This window comes from Xenopus laevis, chromosome 3L (genome assembly GCF_017654675.1).
Source record: "Xenopus laevis strain J_2021 chromosome 3L, Xenopus_laevis_v10.1, whole genome shotgun sequence".
Lineage (NCBI taxonomy): Eukaryota > Metazoa > Chordata > Amphibia > Anura > Pipidae > Xenopus > Xenopus laevis.
The window spans coordinates 114,332,699-114,353,022 of NC_054375.1; the positions used below are offsets into that span (position 1 = coordinate 114,332,699).

Below are 20,324 nucleotides of genomic sequence, written 5' to 3' on the forward strand. Positions count from 1 at the left end.
TAGCAACTAGATTGCTTAAACTGCAAACTGGAGAGCTGTTGAATAAAAAGCACAAATAAAAAAGTTAAACCAGCTGCAAGTCGTCTCAGGATATCACTCTCTAGATCAGTGATCCGCAACCAGTAGCTTGTGAGCAACATGTTGCTCTCCAACCCCTCGGCTGTTGCTCCCAGTGGCCTCAAAGCAGGTGCTTATTTTTGAATTCCAGGCAGGGTCGGACTGGGGTGCCCGGGGCCCACCGGGACTGGTGTCCAGGGCCCCCCTCTGACCCCCGCTACCTAGGCGAATCGCCGCTCGGCATAATTGCCCAGGCGGCGCATCGCGCATGCGCAAACGGAGCTAGGCATGCATGCGTAAATGGCGCTAGACGCGCATGCGTAAAAGGCGCGCATGCGCAAACGGCGCTGCGATCCGCCGAAATTTTGTTTATTTTTTTTAAAAAAAACTGTTTGGGAGAGGGGGTCTGGCCCGGCGGGGGCCCACTAGGGTCGGGGCCCACCGGGTATTTTCCCGGTATCCCGCCGGGCCAGTCCGACACTGATTCCAGGCAAGGAAAGTTTTGGTTTCATAAAAACCAGGTGCACTGCCAAACAGAGCCTCAATGTAGGTGGACAATCCACATAGGGGCTACCAAATGGCCAATCACAGACCTTATTTGGCATCCCAAGAAAATTGTTCATGCTTATGTTGCTCCCCAACTCCTTTTACTTCTAAATGTTGCTCACCGATACAAAAGGTTGGGGATCCCTGCTCTATATCAAATTAAAGCTGTTCAGTTTTGAGTTAACTTTTAGGATCAAGAAGACCATGATATTGCAAAACAATTTGCTGTTGGTTTTGAATTTTTATTTGTTTTTCAGTTATTTTGCTTTTTATTTAGCAGTTTGCAATTTCAGGGATCTGGTTGCTATGGTCCAATTTACCCTAGCGACCATACATTGATTTTAATAAGAGACTGGAATATGAATAGGAGAGGGATCAGTGACCCACAGTTGAAAGATGGAAAGAGTCAGAAGAAAAAGGCATATAATTAAAAAATGAACCAGTTGCTTAGAATTGCACACTCTACACCATACTAATAATTAACTCAAAGGTGAACAACCCCTTATGTTCTGGGTCTAGTGTTTATGATGTTATTACTTGGCAACTAACTCAGCAAAGTTCCAATAGAGACATCAAGCCCAAGATTGCTGTTTTTGATTTTCCAGAGTACCCACAGTTATATGTTGACTTACAAGTATATATTTTAGTGGCTTAACCAAGGGAACAAACCTGTAATTTGGCATAAATACATATTGTTGTTTTTTCCCCTCACCAGAGGTTGAAGCTAAGGGTGAATCTGACAGGATATCTTTGGAGGAGCTGAATCGCCTGGGAAACAAAGTGAACCTGATGAAGATAAGTGAAAAGCACACGCCTAGGGAAACCTTTTTTTTCACTTGAATTCTCCTTAAACCCACTCAGCCCCCTTCCTCAGGTATTTACTTATAGACCAGCCAATAATAATGTGCTCTGAAATTGCAATTTAATGTGCAAAACTGCAGTTTAAAGAAAAATATACTCTCCTTTTTGACATGAGCTTTATAAATATATTCATTTTTCCTTTAATACCTGAAACATATCACAGACACATTTGTTCTACATTATTTAGCCTGTTTACACATAAAGAATACATATCACCGCTTTAGCAATTATATACGTTATGAATAGAGAATAAAGGCAGATTGAGGACAGTCGTGTTGCATCCGATCAACGCTGCGACTTCATCTGACATTTCCATTACTTTATTTCCGTTGCATGTGATTTGACGCCGGCGTTTTGTTGCAGCGCGTCGGATCGTGCTGAAAACGTCCATGTAGTCCTACCTTTAAAATTAAATTTGATAGGGAGAGGGAGAATCAGAGAGGGAGGAAGATACCTTTGAAGCAGGCAATAAAAATTATACGCTGCAAAAAAAAAAAATGTATATTGGTAGTGCTGCCATAATAATGCTCAGAATAGCGTTTCATTTTTTTAACAACCCCCTGCAACTAATTTGTCTATCTATATTGGTATCAAGTAGTGGAATTCCATATTTTTTTTCCTTTTCATCCACTTATTTCAGCACAACTGCTGAGGATTTTTTCGTTACAACTAGATCAGGCAGCAGCACAGACAGCTATGTTCAGCTGGCAACAGACACAGGCAGTGGGAGGGGAGGGCTTCTCCAGCCACAGCAGATTTCAGCCTGTCAGTCAGTGCTGTGACCATTTCCTGTGAGAGAATGAACAGACACTCCCACCCCTCATTTCAGGTTAGACTCTCGGCACTAAGGATCTCTCTGCAGCTCTGATATATGACAGTTTTAGGAGGTAAATCGCTTTCAAAATGCTTTTTCTTTCTGCATCATTACACGTTTGGGGGATGGGTGACTACTATAATACGACGATTATATGAAATGTCTCCACTGATTATAAACAGGAATCTAGTTTCTAGGTACACAACAATAGCTAGAAATTAAATTGAAAAGTGAATCCGCTGCCCATCTGACCTTTACAGGTTTAATGAGCACTTACATATGTGTTTACACAGGAGAAAACTGCAGCACACCTCCAATTCTATAGACTGGATAAACAATTGGAAGTTCTAAATTGAGGCAGGCTGCCTAGCAGTGCGTAGCGTCATTTTAGACTAAACCATAATACTGTATAGGGGGGGGGGTTGCTTGCAAGATTCTGCATTGAGTTGATCGTTGGAGCGAGGCCTGCACGGAAAATAAGGAAAGTATAATAAGATAGTAGCCAGCTCTGTACCGCTTATTTTTACAGGTCGGCCTCCCCTGCTTTCTGGTGTACGTTGCTTTCAACCCCCTGCGGTGCCTCCTGAATGAAGAGTAGCTTGTGTTGAGATCGCTATGAGCCGGATATATCAGCATACAGCTCTCCAAAACAAACCCGTTCACGATGAGCGCTTTGATGGTTCATGGGAGCCGGGTGCTTTCCAGCGGTAATACTGCAGCCGGAGGGCCCTGGGTCATTGGGAGAATGGATGTGTTACAGGGTGGGTCTGTCACAGAGTAACGTTAGCGACTGGGGTGTGTAGGATGAGATGTATTTAACCTGACAATGTCATTGCTAATAAAAGCAACATATGTCTGTTTATATTCTCTATGAACTTCTGGTTCTGACTCCTGAAACAGTGTAGCAGAAGCAACTGATCTGAAGGATCTGCTTCATTGATTCGAGGGCCAGAATCAGAAAGGTAGTTTAGAAAAACTTAAATTTATGGATATAGGAAACTTGCTTAGAATGACCTTTTTTCTTCATTAGACAAAACTTTATTTTGGGGTTTATGTCCCCTCAAGGGATCAGACTATTTTTTGCTGCTGTAAGATAAGATTTTGGCTATTGTTGCAGGGGCACTGGGGTTCTGCTGGAAGGGACGCTGCTGGATTTCTCACGACATGCAGTGACAGACAGCAAGGGGAAGAAGGTGAGAATGTGCATGGAACTATAGCAGGACAGTACCCCATCCAAGTCTAATATTACCATAACTGGAAACATTCACACTTTTATTGATTTTACTTCTTCACATTCTTGCTTTATGGTAAAGACACACAGAGCTACTAGTAGCAGCTATGTGTTGTGGCTACAAAATGCCAAAAAATAACCTGCCATAGACAATACTGAAAATTGCCTCTTCTGACACGCACGTAGTGTCTTAAAAAAGCCAGTTATCACTATTGTCTATTTTGTAGCTGTGACAAGTAGCTGCTAGTCTTCACACACACAGAGAACTCTACTGTGCACATGTCACCACTGCTTAGGGCAGTGATCCCCAACCAGTGGCTCGTGAGCAACATGTTTCTCTCTAACCCCTTGGATGTTGCTCCCAGTGGCCTCAAAGCAGGTGATTATTTTCGAAATCCAGGCTTGGAGGCAAGTTTTGGCTGCAAAAAAAACAGGTGCACTGCCAAACAGAGCCTCAATGTAGGTTGACAATCCACATAGGGGCTACTAAATGGCCAATTAAAGTCCTTATTTGGCACCCAGGAAAATTTTTCATGCTAGTGTTGCTCCCCAACTGGTAAGGTGCTTAGGGTAAGGGCACACCTGGGGATTCGGGAAGATTTAGTCGCCTGGCAACTAATCCCCTCTTCTTTGGGGCGACTAATCTCCCCGAACTGCTTCCCCGTGTCTTCCGCCAGCTATAATGAAAAAACGCCTGCGCCAATGCCCTCGTGGCGCTTCAATTTCCAAAGTCGCCGGGCGACTAAATCTCCCCGAATCTCCAGGTGAGTAATGAATAAATACTGGATGCAGGTGGAGCTGTGACAGGAGCCCTGCCTGGCCTGAAACCAACCGTCATCACTTTGTGTTTGCTTCAGTACTTTTCATTCATTTAGTTCTTGAATACATTTAACATTGTGTGAAGTCACTTACAAGTTAAATGCTGCAATGTGTAGATTCAGGCTCCCTAAGCCAACCTCTGCACCCCTAATGCACCCATGTATGAGGTCCTTAAAAGCAGGAAACAGTTTAAAAAAAAAAAAAAAAAAAGCGGAATTTCCCTGCATGTTGTTGGTGGTTTGTGACCTAGTAACTTAGGTTGAAAAAAGACACTTGCCCATCCAGTTCCACCTTTGAAAGGGGTGGTTCACCTTTAGTATGTTATAGAAAGGCTAATTCTAAGCAACTTTTTAATTGGCCTTTATTATTTATTTTTATAGTTTTTGAATAATTTGCCTTTTTCTTCTGACTCTTTCCAGCTTTCAAATGGGGGTCACTGACCCCATCTAAAAAACAAATGCTCAGTAAGGCTACAAATGTATTATTATTGCTACTTTTTATTGCTCATCTTTCTATTCAGGCCATCTCCTATTCATATTCCAGTCTCTTATCCAAATTAATGCATGGTTGCTAGGGTAAATTGGACCTGGAGCTGAAATTGGAAAAAGGAGAGCTGCTGCATAAAAGGCTAAATAACACAAAAACCACAAATAATGAACAATGAAAACCAATTGCAAATTGTCTCAGAATATCACTCTCTACATCATACTAAAAACAGACCCTTCAATATCTATATTAAATCTGCCTTACTGCTAGTCGATCCAGAGGATTTTTCCAACAATGGTGGAGTGCATGTACAGGCTTTGGTTCAAACCCAAGTGCACAAAGCCCTTCCTGCAATTTGTTTCAGTTATACATACTTTGTTTAAGCTTCCCAATCAGAAATAAAAAGCACTGCTAGCTGCTGAGGCCTATAGCTGACTAGGCCTGTTACAAACTTTGCACCTTTTCTTACATAACCTACCATCATGCATATACGTTCTATTGACTACTCTGTACAGAATAAAGACATAGCCTGTAGTGTGCACAAAATGTTTCTGCTCTGTGTATTAGCATTGCTATATATGAATGGGAGCTGCCATATTGCTTACCTCACCTGAACCCATAGGTTTGAAAGACACACTGTTGCAAGTTTTTAGTGGCAAACAATCCTATCTTAAAATGTTGTTAAATACCAGTGATTTCTCCTGTTAGCCTGAATTGCTGTAAAATAGGACGCATTTTGCCTCCACTCCCAGCTCATCAACAACTAATGCTTGATCAGTGTATATGTAGATAAAATATTTTTCACTTGTTTCTGTTTGTAATGGATTTGTTTCTCTTTTTTTACCTTCTCTCAGGAGCGATGGTACATTCTGTATCTGAGGCCAAGCAAAATACATCGCAGACATTTTGATAGTAAGGGGAATGAGATTGAACCCAACTTCAGCGACACTAAGAAAGTGAATACAGGCTTCCTCATGTCTTCCTACAGTAGGTACTATTTATAGATTTATACTAACGCTTTCTTAGTGCAGCATTAAGTCTTGTTTGTCTTCAATAGTAGAATACCTATGGTCCAAGTGCATGCTTTATATTATTATATATATATATATATATATATAAGTCACCGAAGAGTTCCATGACCATATAAAAGCACAAGACTGAACCAGGTTCTAAACAACTTTTCAATTGGTTGTCATTATTTAATTTTTTATCGCTTTTAAATGATTTGCTTTCTTCTTCTTCTGACTCTGTCCAGCTTCCAAAGGGGATCACAGACCCATCTAAAAACAAATGCTCTTTAAGGGTAAGGCCAGACGAGGAGATTCGGGGAGATTTTGTCGCCACGTCTTTTGCTCGACTATCTCCCCGAACTGCCTCAGCGGTTTTTCCCCATAGGCTAGAATGAAAAGTCGCCTGCGCTAATGCACACGCGGCGATGCATTTTCAATAGTCGCCCAAAGTTGCCTCGTCTCCTCGTCTGGCCTTACCCTAAGGCTACACATTTATTGTTATTGCTCATTTTTCTATTCAGGCCCTCTCCTATTCATATTCCAGTCTCTTAATCAAATGCATGGTTGCTAGGGTAATATGGACACAGCAACCAGATTGCTGAAATTGCAAACTGGAGAGCTGAATAAAAAGCTAACTAAATCAAAAACCACAAATAATAAAAAAAACACTAGCTCACACTAAGGGGCCCATTTACTTAGCTCGAGTGAAGGAATAGAGGAAATAAACTGAATTTCGAATGTTTTTTTTGGCTACTTCGACCTTGACTTCGACTTCAAATCGAACTATTTGAAATAAAAATCGTTCGACTATTCGACCATTCGATAGTCGAAGTACTGTCTCTTTAAAAAAAAAACTTTGACCCCCCTAGTTCGCCACCTAAAACCTACCGAAGTCAATGTTAGCCTATGGGGAAGGTCAAAGAAAAATCGTTCGATCCATGGATTAAAATCCTTCGAATCGAAGGATTTAATCGTTCGATCGAGCGAATTGCGGTAAATCCTTCGACTTCATTATTCAAAGTCGAAGTATTTCCATTCGGCAGTCGAATATCGAGGGTTAATTAACCCTCGATATTCGAAGGATTTAATCTTCGATCGAGGGAATTGCGGTAAATCCTTCGACTTCAATATTCGAAGTCGAAGGATTTCCATTCGGCAGTCGAATATCGAGGGTTAATTAACCCTCGATATTCGACCTTAAGTAAATTTGCCCCTAAAACTTAAAGCTGTTCAGCTTTGAGTTAACTTTTAGGATGATGTAGACAATGATATTGCAAGACAATTTGCAGTTGGTTTTCATATTTTATGTGTGGTTTTTAGGTTATTTAGCTTTTTATTCAGCAGCTCTCCAGTTTGCAATTTCAGCAATCTTGTTGCTATGGTTCAAATTACCCTAGAAACCATATATCGATTTTACTAAGAGACTGAAATATGAATAGGAGATGGCTGGAATAGAAAGACGAGTAATAAAAAGTAGCGATAACAATAGTTATTAGCCTTAGTGATTTGTTTTTTTTGAAATGAGAAGAAAAAGATATATAATTAAAACTCTAAAAAATTAACGAAGACCAATTTACCAGTTGCTTAGAATTGCACACTCTATAACATACTAAAAGTTAACTCAAAGGTGAACAACCCCTTATGTTATGTTCCTAGTTTTTATGATGTAATTACTTGGCAACTAACTCGGCAAAGTTCAAATACAGACAACATCAAGCCCAGGATTGCTATTTTTGATTTTCCAGGGTACCTGCAGTTACCGTATATGTTTCAGTTATGGTATCTATTTTAGTGGCTTAACAAAGGGAACAAACCTGTAATTTGGCATAAATACATATTGTTGTTTTTTCCCCTCACCAGAGGTTGAAGCTAAGGGTGAATCTGACAGGATATCTTTGGAGGAGCTGAATCGCCTGGTTAACAAAGTGAACCTGATGAAGATTAGTGAAAAGCACACTCCTAGGGAAACTGTTGCCTTTTGGCTTCCAGAGGCAGACATGGAGAAGACTGAGCTTGAGTTGGGTGAACAATTACGAGTAAAAACTATGGGAGACGGCCCTTTTTTATGTAAGCATAAATGCCTTGATTCAATCATCAGAACCTTTGACTATGTGAGAATGCTGCACTTTAGCTGTGTCACTGGGAATTTCTAAATTAACTTATCATAAATGTATTCAAAGTTTCAAACTAATGCTTATATGTAATCTTGATTGAGAAAATGCATTAATTTTATCTCATTATATCACTGTGTATAAATAAGGAGCCAAACATTATGTTTTTATGATATAGAATTAACCAAATCGTTTTAGTTTCGTTAGCAAAGGTGGACAGTGGGACAGTCACCAAATGCAACTTCGCTGGAGATGCACAGGCTGGAGCTTCCTGGACAGATAACATAATGGAGAGGAAATCACAAAACACTTCAGCACCTAGTGAGCCCAGGGGGCAAGGAGATGGAGCGGAAGATGACGAATGGGTATGAAAAGGAAAAATAATGTGATGTTGCATCATTAGTTTTAAAAATGGTGTCCACATACTTTTGGCCTTATGGTGTGTCTGAATACCTTTGGCCATATAGTGTATTTTCTACCTAAACGAAATCCAATTTGGTAAGCCATGATTGCGTTTTTCTGTTAAAAATTAGTGTTTGCAGCATTGGCAACCTTAACCTCAGCAGACTTTGTTTGAAATTAAATATTTTAAAGGACATGTAAACCCCTCCCAACGCAAAAATGTAATCATGGAAGAGCCTCTTTGGAATCTCGAAATACCTGGTTGTTCAAAGGTTAATAGTAAGGCTGCAGCATCCTCTTAATTGCTTAGAATTCCTTCTGCTCCTCTAACCCACTCTGCCCCCTCCCTCAGGAATTTACTTTGGCTGTTGGCTAATAAGCATGCTCAGTTTTTCTCCACTGGGGTTCCCTTAGAAACTCCAGCTGTCTGATCCTATTTCTAAATCCTAAACCCTCTCTTGAGCTCAAAGTAACCATTACAGTGCTCAATCCAACCAGGACTTGTCATCATACTAAATTCTGCCTGTGTTAGCCTGCCTTTTTCAATTGTGTGAACTTTAGCGGTTGTAGGCCATATTAATAATTTTCTGCAATGGAAGAATCTGTTGGTCATGATGTTTTAATTATAAGAAATATTTAGAAAGTTGTTGAGGCAGATTGCTTACTTGGGTGCTAAATTTCAACAGTGCAGTTACACATAGCAGTCAATCTGCAATAAATTCTGATTGGTCTACTGCAAGTAATAAAATGAGAGTAAACATCAGATTGGTTGTTAGGGGAAACTGCACTGGTGGAATTTAACACCTAACAATCAGATTCGTGGAGTCATTTTATAAATTTCTGTATACTAATTAGAATTAATTTTGTAATAGCTGCTAAGGGTTACTGCACTGGTGGAATTTATTGCCTATGTTCGTAATCTACCCCATCAACTTTACCCACAGGAAATAAATGGTACATTTTGCTTTTTATAAAGCAACGACATAAGGTTCATTGCTGGAAATAAGCATTACTCATTAACTCAGTTTGCTGGATCACAGCAAACCTTGCCTCAAGGCTGGTGGCACATGGTAAGATTCTGGGGAGATTAGTCACCCAGTGACAAATCTCCTCTTCTTCGGGCGACTAATCTCCCTAAATGCTTTGGCATTTACATAGCGCTTTGTTTTCTCCGGAGATGCCTGAAGTTGTCTCACAAGGAAACTGCGGACGCTTTGGAAAAAACGAAGCACTACGTATGCCAACCCGCTGTCGTTTCTAGTTCTTGCTGACGGGAAGGCATTTGGGGAGATTAGTCGCCCAAAAAAGAGGAGATTTGTGGCCCCAAATCTTACCTTGTGCCACCAGCCTAAAGGATATGGCTAAAGGAGCCACGACTGAAAACCTGCTGCTAGCAGTCAAAGGGTGCCATAATCCTTAGCGTTTGTCCTTTTTAGGATTACAAACATGTAATTTCTGCTTTGTAATATTTTTCCCCCTTTTTTTCTTTCTTTCTAGGATGACTGAAAAATTGGACTTTTTTTTTTTTTTTAATTTCGCATTCACAACAAATCTGGCACAAGCTGCTGTGCCTGAATAGATGCCACACACCTTACCAACAAAATTATTATTTCTGTAATGATTGTCAACTTTTCAATTTGAAATCTACTTGTGAATGAATCTTCCTGATAATTTCCATATTATCAATTTATATATAGATCAGCCAATAATCATGTGTTCTGAAATTGCAATTTAGTTTGCAAAACTGCAGTTTAAAGAAAAATATACTCTCCCTTTTGACATGAGCTATATAAATATATACAGATTTTCTTTTAATGCCTAAAACATATAACAGACACATTGTTTTACATTATTTAGCCTGTTTACACATAAAGAATACTTATCACTGCTTTAGCAATTATATACATTATGGATGGAGAATAAAGGCAGATTGAAGACTTACGGGTTCAATTAAGCACACAATATATGGACTATTTTGTATACAGCACAAGCTTAAAAGAGAGAACGCTGTTCTGGATAACCGGTCCCATATAAAAAAAAGTCTACGTGAGTTGGTTACAACTTGCTAATCACAACTACTCCATGTACATTCAAGGCAGCAACCTTCTCTTGCTTGTCTTAAAGAGATACTGACACCAAAAATTAAACTTTTTTTTTTTTTTACATCTATCATTATATTGCCTTTGAAAGCTACTTATAACTTTGCCATAAAGTATATGCACAATGCTAATACCTGGCTAATGGCCGATGTTCATGTATGTGGGGGCTGCCATATTTATGCATTCTGTTATCATTAGAAACAGGCTGAGATGGGACAGTCAGGTTGGCAAAACAGTCAGGTTTAGGAACTTCAACTAACCATAACTTACAAAAACAAACCTCTCGGCAAGAAACATGACCTATAGGTAACTTTTAATGTGCATTCATTTTTTAAAAAGTAGTTTTTAGTGTCAGTATCACTTTAAAGACACCCTAATTTATATGTAATGTCTATTTTATTGTCTTATGGAAATATTATTCTGTCTAAATGTACCTGTAGTTTCTGCCATGTCTGCAGCAGCCTTATTATTATTATTATTTTTTTTTTTTTTTTAAATTGCCTATATCCCCTAACATAACTTCTTTCAGTGTTAATTCATACTGACCAGCAAGTTGATGCAATTTATTTTAGGTGCTTAAAGGGGTAGTTCCCCTTTAAAATCACTTTTATTATGTTATGCTTTGGCCTTTTTTTTTTAAGAACATTTTTTTGGGATTCTATGCCATCTCCTTTTGCCTCTTTCCAGCTTACAAGGGTCACTGACTCTGGCACCCCTGTCCCAATAATCTTGTAGTCTCCCATTCAAACTTTCTTATTGGTGGGATAAATTGAACATAGCAACCCTGTCGCTGCTGAAATTCCAAACTGGCCACTTGTGAAGCTAAATAGTTAAAAAAAAACAAAAAACAACCTAATTGTTAATTGCCTCTGAATATCTCTATCTACATCATACTTAAATGTAATTTAAATGTAATCCACCAATTTAAAGAAGAGTATATTAAAGGCCACTGAGAGAACATAAATCTTATGTGAGTGTTTACTGTTTGCATTCCTGGGAACCTGATTCTTTAGTAGCAAATAATTGGGGTTGATGTGCCTTTAATAAATTGATTTGTAGGCAGTCAGTGAAGAACAAAGCTAATCCTTATGCATCTGCACAAGCCAAATTCATTGAATAATAACAACTGGAATGGGTTTATGTTTGTAGCCTTTTATTGCTCAGTTTCCATTTTCCTATACCACCTACTCTAAGTAAACCTATAAAAGCTTTTATTTTGCACAAGCGTTGTTAACATTTTAGTCCTTACCTTTTCCATTTGCAATCTGTTAATGGTCGGTTTCTGGGTAACACTGTAATAAAGCATGGCCCAGCTGCACCTGAAATAAACACTTATAAAACAATTAAAATTGTAATTCTAACAACTGAGACGGTTCATTTACTGTCAGAGTTATTACAGTAATGTTAGCTTGGCATGCTGCTCTTTTTTTTTTTTATAAATTGTGAATTTTACATTATTGCCTTTTACTGAGCCTTTAAATGTAAAAATAAATCGGCTAATACTGTAGCAGTTTTAGTTCTTTTGTTGCAAATATTCTCCAGTATCGGCAATGAGCCATAATTTACCATACAAGAATTCCACAGCTACATTTTCTGTAAATTGTCTGTTAATCCTTGTTAATTATGTCACTTTAGCACCCGCTCATCATTCCTATAATATATATGACTGTATTCTGAGTTTGATGTTCTGTATATGTATTACCTGTTTCCCTAATAATCTCCTCTCCTACACCTGTTTATTGTATTCATATATACAAATTCATATATACTATTTGTTTCATTAAAATGTACTTATTTTCTGCCTAATATCTTAGCAGTTTTTTGTAGTTATCTCATATTTACCATTACTTTTGGGAGTTTGGGAGTATGACCTAGTGTTTTGCAAGTGTATTTCCATAATAAGCTGCTGCTTTCCAGCTGCAGAATGTTACCCATTTAGCAGACTGTACCTGGTTTAGCAACTGCTAGGAAACTTTGGACTTTTAATTGCATTAAATACAAACAACAGGTGTTAATGATACTTCTGCTGCAGTAATATAAAATACTGCACTACCTCTTTCCAGTAAGTACACACTGTACATATGAACAATGCTTGTATAGACTTAGCACCAATTAAGGCAGAAATGTCGGGTATACTGGATGTGAAATAATTATTAATTATTGAAATAATGCAAAATGTAAGTCCATTTCCAAGATATATTATTAAATGGTATAAAATCCATTATCTATAATGCTTAGGACCTGGGCTTTTCAAGATAAGGGTTCTTTCCATAATTTAGATCACTGTATAGGTATGGGACCTGTTATCCAGAATGCTCAGGACAGGGCCGCCAACAATGATTTTTTAAAAAAAACTTTTATGGGGGGCCCTGGTCACCAATTATTTTTTTTTAACTTGTAGGGGGGGGGGCTGACCACTGATTTTAAAAAAAAAAAAAAAGACTTTTGGGGGGCCCTGGCACCACAGTTTTTTTTAAATTTATAATTGGCCCTGACCATCAATAGCTTTTTAATGTGTGTGTGTGGGGAGTTACCTTTTTAAGTGCTGATGTCTGTGTGGTCTTTTAACTGTGGATGGGTGGGATCTGGGGGCTGGAGTGGACAGGGCCCAGGGGGCCCCAAAAATTTTTTGTACAGAGACCGTCATTTCTAATGCCAGCCCTGGCTCAGGAGCTAGGGTTTTTCGGATAACGGATCTTTCCGTAATTTGGAACTTGGTACCTGTCTACTAGAAAATAATGTAAACATTAAATAAACCCAATAGGCTGCTTTTGCTTCCAATAATGATTAATTATACCTTAGTTTGGATCAAGTACAATGTCCTGAAACTATTTGTTACCGACACATTCTATGATTTTTATAGGAACGTGTCAGTATCACTTTAAATAAACCCAGTAGGATTGTTTTGCCTCCAATATGGATTCACACAGCCTAGTTAGGATCAAGTACAAAGTACTGTTTTATTATTGCAGAGGAAAAAAAGTTCATTTTTAAAACTTAGAATGATTTGCTTAAAATGGAAGCTGTAGAAGTTGGCCTTTTGGATAGGTTTTCCAGATAAAGGATTTCAAACTTGTAAAAGGTACTGCTACTGAAAGCCATATTTCTCTTGCCTAATTGGGGGACACAGGCACCATGGGGATGAAGATCCTGCAGCTGGAGACTGGACACTAAACAGTTAACTTTCAACTGCTCTGGGCTTCATCCCCTGCCTCCTCCTACAATCCCCAGTTTCGTTAGTGTCCTCAGAAGGAGAAGACACATACTTAGTGGCTGGAGCAATTGATCAGGACTGCGTGTTAGGATCATGCCACATTATGGGGGCCACTGACATCACTCAAGAGCCTCTCCAGCTGACATCTACTTTACCCTATAGCCTTCCTGCTCTACGGAGGTCTGCAGGCTCGCTCCACTTTCCCTACGCTGTCTTTCCGCTCCACGGAGGTCTGCAGCAGCGCTATACACCTCATAGGTGTATATCCTTACACAGACAGTTATATATGTGAGTCTTCACATATATTATTGTTTGTGTCTGTGACAGGGAAACCTCTTCAAAAGGGCACAGTACAGCTGGCAACAGTGGTGAGTAGATTCCACCATTCTACCCTCTCTTTTTCCATGCATAGGCCCCCTTGTTCCCTTCCTATTACAGTTCTTACTCTATCTTGGCCTCTCTGTATCGCCTACCTTCCCAGATGCGCACCGCTACCTTTCGCGCCCTTTCTTCTGCTTGCCGTCGGCGCGTGCGCTCCACCGTGGAACGCACTTCCGCTTCCGCCCAGTCTCTGCCTTTCGCGGCACAGGGATCTCTCGCTCTCGCACTTGGAGACGTTCTTCTCTGGCGCCAAACATCCCCAACGGATGCTGCTTCCTCTCCCCAGCACCATCAGCCCACACTGAACCTACACGGGCTCCTGCTCACTGGGATTTCAGCGATCACGCTCCTCTAGCCCCACAGACACCTGATAGGCAAGTATTCTATTTTTTAAAAGGGGCACTACTCTTTGTAGATATGGGTTCCCCAGGGACTATAATCCCTCTACTCTCTGTCTCCACAGCACCTGCACGCTTAGGAGGCTCATAGCCTTGCATTCAGCCGGATTCCCCTGCCTCAGCAAAAAAAAAAAAAAATTCTCTCAAAAAGGAGAAAGAGCATCATGGCAGATAAGACAGAAGAGCCCAGGACCTCTAAGTCCTCAGCTCACACACGCCAAACTACACAAATCACTTTTCTAGCCTGCACCAAATGTAAGGCAAAATTTCACTCGGCTTCGGCTGAATCCTTGTGTATGGCCTGCAGACCTCCAGATACCTCGCCACCACCCTTGGCCAGTACATCTGAGTCTGAATTGATCAGGGCACTTTCCCTCTCACTCGCAGGCATCCAAAACCTGGCCCGCATCCCAGAGACATTAGACAAAGTACTAGAGCACCTCTCTCAACCCTCTAGATCCGCTGAACCCCCCTCTGGTCCCAAACGCCTTGCACCCTCGCCACCCGATTCCCCAAGGGAACCATTCTCTCCCTCCGATGAGGAAGGCCAAGTCCTATCACAGGATGACTCCGACTAGGAGCACATTGATCCAGATATGGACACCCCTAGAACCCAAAGGGAGGTGGAAGGCCTAATACAAGCAGTGCTTAGTACTCTTAACATCGAAGAGCCCGTCTCTGTTGAGCCAGCGAAAAATATCTTTAAGAGACAAAAGAAGAGCTCATACGTTTTCCCAGCTTATGAACAGCTGGATGACCTAATCAAGGCCCAGTGGAAACACCCAGACCACAGGGTTCAGATATCAAGGCGATTCTCTCAAATTTATCCCTTCCCTCAGGAGTGCCAAGTCATCTCTCAGGGGACTACTAATAGACTTTACCCTACCTCCTCCCCACAGATTTTTCGTATCCAGACTACCCCGACAACTACACAACAAAAGCAAATTCCTCATGGTCAACCAAGACCTTGTCGCAGCGGGAACTATTCAACCAGTTCCACAATCAGACAGGGGAAGAGGGAATTATTCAAACCTCTTTATGGTCCCCAAGAAGGACGGCTCCCTGAGACCAGTGCTAGATCTCAAGGATCTCAATCCTTTTGTCAGACGCTGTCACTTCAAAATGGAATCAATCCAATCAGTTTTGGCATCCATGAAAGACGGGGAGTTCATGACCGTCATCGACATAAAAGATGCCTACCTCCATATACCCATCCACCCAGCCCACCACAGGTTCCTCAGATTCTTCGTGAACGGTCATCACTGGCAATTTGTGGCACTCCCATTCGGACTGTCATCAGCCACCCGCACTTTCACCAAGGTGATGGCGGCAGCACTAGAAGAACTAAGACTACAGGGCATACCTGTCATTCCATATTTGGACGATCTTCTTGTAAAAGGCGAGTCGGCAACAAAGGCCCTTCACCACACATCTTGGGTCCTAAAGACCTTGACAGAACTGGGATGGACGGTCAATTTCAACAAATCAAAGCTCATTCCGACTCAAACGATAGAATACTTGGGGCTGATATTGGATTCCAGGAACGGAAAGCCTTTCTTCCGAGAGACAAGACCAGCACCCTCCTGGCCAGGATTCAAACGCTCCAGAGTTCTTTCAGGGTCCCTCTCAGAACGGCCATGCAAACCCTAGGCACCATGGTAGCATCCTTCCCAGCGATCCCCTACGCACAATTCCATACCAGAACCCTTCAACATGCAGTTCTGCTGCACCAACGCAGGGATCGAACCAATCTAGACCGCCGGATAGTCCTTCCGGAACAAGTCAAACTCTCTCTCGCCTGGTGGACACAGCCATATCGGACAACAGGGGGGAGACCCTTCCCTCCTCTCCACTGGACGGTTCTTACGACGGATGCCAGCTTATGGGGCTGGGGAGGTGTGCTGGGCCAGACGACAGTCCAAGGCCTTTGGAATCAGGAGGAACGTTCTCTCCCCATCAATCTTTTAGAACTGAGGGCAATTCGCTATTCGCTGGAACGCTTAACACACCTCCTCCAGGGCCATGCTACCCGGATCCAGTCCGACAATGTAACAGCAGTCGCTTACATAAACCACCAAGGCGGCACAAGAAGCCCAGCAGCCCTAAGGGAGGCACAACACATCCTACTGTGGGCAGAACAATACGTTCCCGCAATATCGGCGGTACACATACCAGGGGTAGACAACTGGCTAGCGGACTACCTAAGCAGAGAGACTATCGATCAGGGGGAGTGGAGTCTACACCAGGAGGTTTTCCAACTCCTTGTGGACAGATGGGGACTACCAGACATCGATCTGATGGCATCCGGAAGCAACTGCAAGGTCCCTCTCTTTGTGGCTCGGAGCATAGACCCACTAGCGCTCGCAACAGACGCCCTAGTGATTCCCTGGTGCTTCTCCATGGCCTACATCTTTCCCCCTCTGGCAATGCTTCCAAAAGTCGTCAAAAAGATCAAAAGAGAAGGCACCCCGACTATCCTGGTGGCTCCGTACTGGCCCAGAAGGCCGTGGTTTGCAGACATAGTAGGGATGCACCGTTTCACCTTCCTCTACGCCAGGATCTGCTGACTCAAGGCCCTCTCGCCCACCCGAATTCTCATCAGTGGGCTTTAACGGCATGGCTCTTGAAGCCCTAGTGCTCGAAGAGCAGGAGCCCCTGCGGATGCACTACCTACCATGCTCCGTGCACGTAAGCCTGTCTCTTCTAAGATATACCACAGGGTCTGGAAGACATTTATCTCCTGGTGCGAACACAGAGGCACGGACCCACAGAAGGCTAAGGAGAAGGAGATACTCTCCTTCCTACAAGATGGCTTGCAGAAGGGGTTGGCCTTGAGCTCCCTGAAGGTACAAGTATCAGCGTTGTCTGTCCTTCTCCAGGAGAAACTCGCCCTGAAGAGTAACATCAGGACGTTTCTTCAGGGGGCTATCCGGTTAATCCCACCGTATCGCTGTCCAGTACCACCTTGGGACCTCAACCTGGTACTCTCAGTACTCCAGGAGGATCCATACGAGCCTATAGATGAGATTCCTCTGTATATACTGACGGAAAAAGTGGTTTTTCTTCTGGCCATCACATCAGCTCGCAGAGTTTCGGAATTGGCGGCGCTCTCCTGCAGGTCACCCTTCACCATCATCCACAAGGACAAGGTGGTCCTCAGACCTGCTCCAGATTTTTTACCGAAAGTGGTGTCGGAGTTTCACCTTAACCAGGATTTGGTAGTGCCTTCCTTGTGTCCAGAACTAGTGATGGGCGAATTTATTCGCCAGGCGCGAATTTGCGGCGAATTTGTGCGTTTTGCCGCCAGCGAATAAATTCGCGAAACGCCCGCAAAAATTCGCCGGCGTCAACATTTTATTTTTTTAGAAAAAATGGACACCGGCGACAAAAAACGGGCGCCGGTGCAAAAAAAACGGGCGCCGGCGTCAAAAACGGGCGCCGGCGTAGAAAAAACGGGCGCCGGCGTCAAAAACGGGCACCGGCGTCAAAACGAGACGCCGGCGCCGTTTTGCGAATTTTTCGCGAATTTCGGCGCAAATTCGCCCATCACTATCCAGAACCCAAGAATCCAGGCGAGCGCAAACTTCACAACCTGGATGTTGTTCGGGCTATCGAATCATATCTTCAGGCTACCAAGGAGGTCAGACGAACTGACGCCCTGTTCATCATTCCGAACGGACACAACGGGGTGCCAAAGCAGCCAAGTCTACACTGGCCAAGTGGATTCGTGCTACCATCATCAGAGCCTACGCACTTAGGGGAAAGGAACCTCCACTTCAAGTGAGAGCTCACTCTACTCGCTCACTTAGCACCTCCTGGGCAGTTAGGCATGAAGCATCGGCAGAACAAGTTTGCAGAGCGGCCACATGGGTGTCCCTTCACACTTTCACGCGCTTCTACAGGCTACACACAAAGGCTTCAGCCGAAGCAGTATTTGGGAGGAAGGTGTTACAGACTGTTATTACCTAAACACCTATCGGGGATTACAGTGTCCCACCCTCATGGGTTGCTTTGGGACGTCCCCATGGTGCCTGTGTCCCCCAATTAGGCAAGAGAAAGAGAGATTTTTGTACTTACCGTTAAATCTTTTTCTCTTGTCCTATATTGGGGGACACAGGCCTTCCCTCCCTGTATTGGTTTTTTTTTGTCCAACTCCCGTTGGAGTTCAGTTGGGTTACTTATCAGTTTTTTCAACCTTGTTTTTAAGAGGTTTTGAGGGGGTAGAGGTACTTCTCTTCTGTTTTTGGTCATCATGCTCCTTCTTCGGTCGAAACTGGAGATTGTAGGAGGAGGCAGGGGATGAAGCCCAGAGCAGGAGGAGGAGTTGAAAGTTAACTGTTTAGTGTCCAGTCTCCAGCTGCAGGATCTTCATCCCCATGGTGCCTGTGTCCCCCAATATAGGACAAGAAAAAAAGATTTAACGGTAAGTACAAAAATCTCTCTTTATCTGACTGTTTCTATTCTCTCCATAGCAAATTGTTGGAACAATGCAAGAAAACTCAGCTTTCCTTCAACGAAGACTCCAATTCCCACAATGCCTTGCAAGAAGTCTGGATGAGAGCTGGCTTTGTACTACATTGATTCATGAATCAGAAACAGTAGTGACTACTTATTTATTTTTTCCCCATTATTTGGGATGGAATTCCTCTTCAAAAAAAGGCTTCAAAACAAAAACTTCAAACCAATCTGGAGGGCAGCCTGCGGACTCTAAATTTGATCACTAGAGGGCAGAAAGCACCTGAAAGTTTTAAGTTGATAAAAAATCAATACAACTGCATTTTTTACCTTAGCTATGATCTGTGATTCTGAATATGGCTTTTCATCTCACAGATAAGTAAGATTTTTATGAGCCCCATACACTTCTTTTCATTTTAATATATTTTATAAAAAAATAAAGTATTCAGATTAATTTGTAGTATTCATCATGCACATGTACTTACTTTATGTTTCACATGAATTATGTGGAAAAGTATGAAGCGTAATAACTTTATAACAGAATACAAATGATTCTGCTGAAGCATACCTATGTTGCTGAAGTCACAGCATAAAAGTACAATAAAGTCTAAAAAAAAATGTAAACTTTAAATAAACTCAGTAGGATTATTTTGCCATTTGAATTATTTGCTTGAAATGTACTCTGTGGGATATGGCATTTTCGTAATTCATAACTTTCTAGTCTAGATAATGGGTTACTGGATAAGGGATCCAATACCTGTACTAGCTAAGCTAATAGTGCTCCATGTGCTATAGCAGTTTCTGGGAAGGAGGGGAAAAATTTGAGGAATGATGTCATACAAATGTTACACTATGGTAAATGGTGTGATCTCCCCTGTGTCTCCAGATATTTCTAAGGTAAGTTAAAGGTGAGTTAAGTCAACTTATAGTATGTTATAGAATAGCCATTAACTTTCAGTTGGTCTTCATTGTTTATTTTTTATAGTTTTTGAATTATTTGCCTTCTTCTTCTGACTCTTTTCAGCTTTGAAACGGGAGTCACTGAACCCATCTCAAGATGAAATACTCTGTAAGGCTACAAATGTATTGTCATTGCTACTTTTTATTACTCATCTTTCTTTTCAGGCCTCTTCTATTTATATTCCTGTATCTTAATCAATACATTATTGCTAAGGTAATTTGGACCCTAGCAACTAGATGGCTGAAATTGCAAACTGGAGAGCTGCTGAATAAAAATCGAAATAACCCAAAAACCCACAAATAATAAAAAATTAAAAAACAATTGCAAATTGTCTCAGAATATCATTCTCTACATCATACTAAAAATTAACTCAAAGGTGAAATAAATATATATTTATCATATATAGTGATGGGCGAATTGGTGTAGTTTCACTTCGCTGAAAAATTTGTGAATTTCCCACGAAATTCGTGAAACGGCAA

General features: G+C 41.6%; 1 protein-coding gene across 3 annotated transcripts; it reads left to right on the plus strand.

The window, feature by feature from the left end:
* The first annotated feature begins 1,459 nt into the window (after positions 1-1,459).
* Positions 1,460-19,532, plus strand: arpin.L (actin related protein 2/3 complex inhibitor L homeolog). 3 transcript variants are annotated; one of them, XM_018251090.2, is made up of 7 exons: positions 1,460-1,477; positions 2,808-2,985; positions 3,396-3,471; positions 5,669-5,801; positions 7,685-7,891; positions 8,134-8,300; positions 18,902-19,532. In XM_018251090.2, exons 2-7 carry the CDS (start codon positions 2,894-2,896, stop codon positions 19,151-19,153), a joined length of 927 nt encoding a protein of 308 aa, XP_018106579.1. In that variant the 5' UTR covers positions 1,460-1,477; positions 2,808-2,893; the 3' UTR covers positions 19,154-19,532.
* The last annotated feature ends 792 nt before the right edge of the window (positions 19,533-20,324 follow it).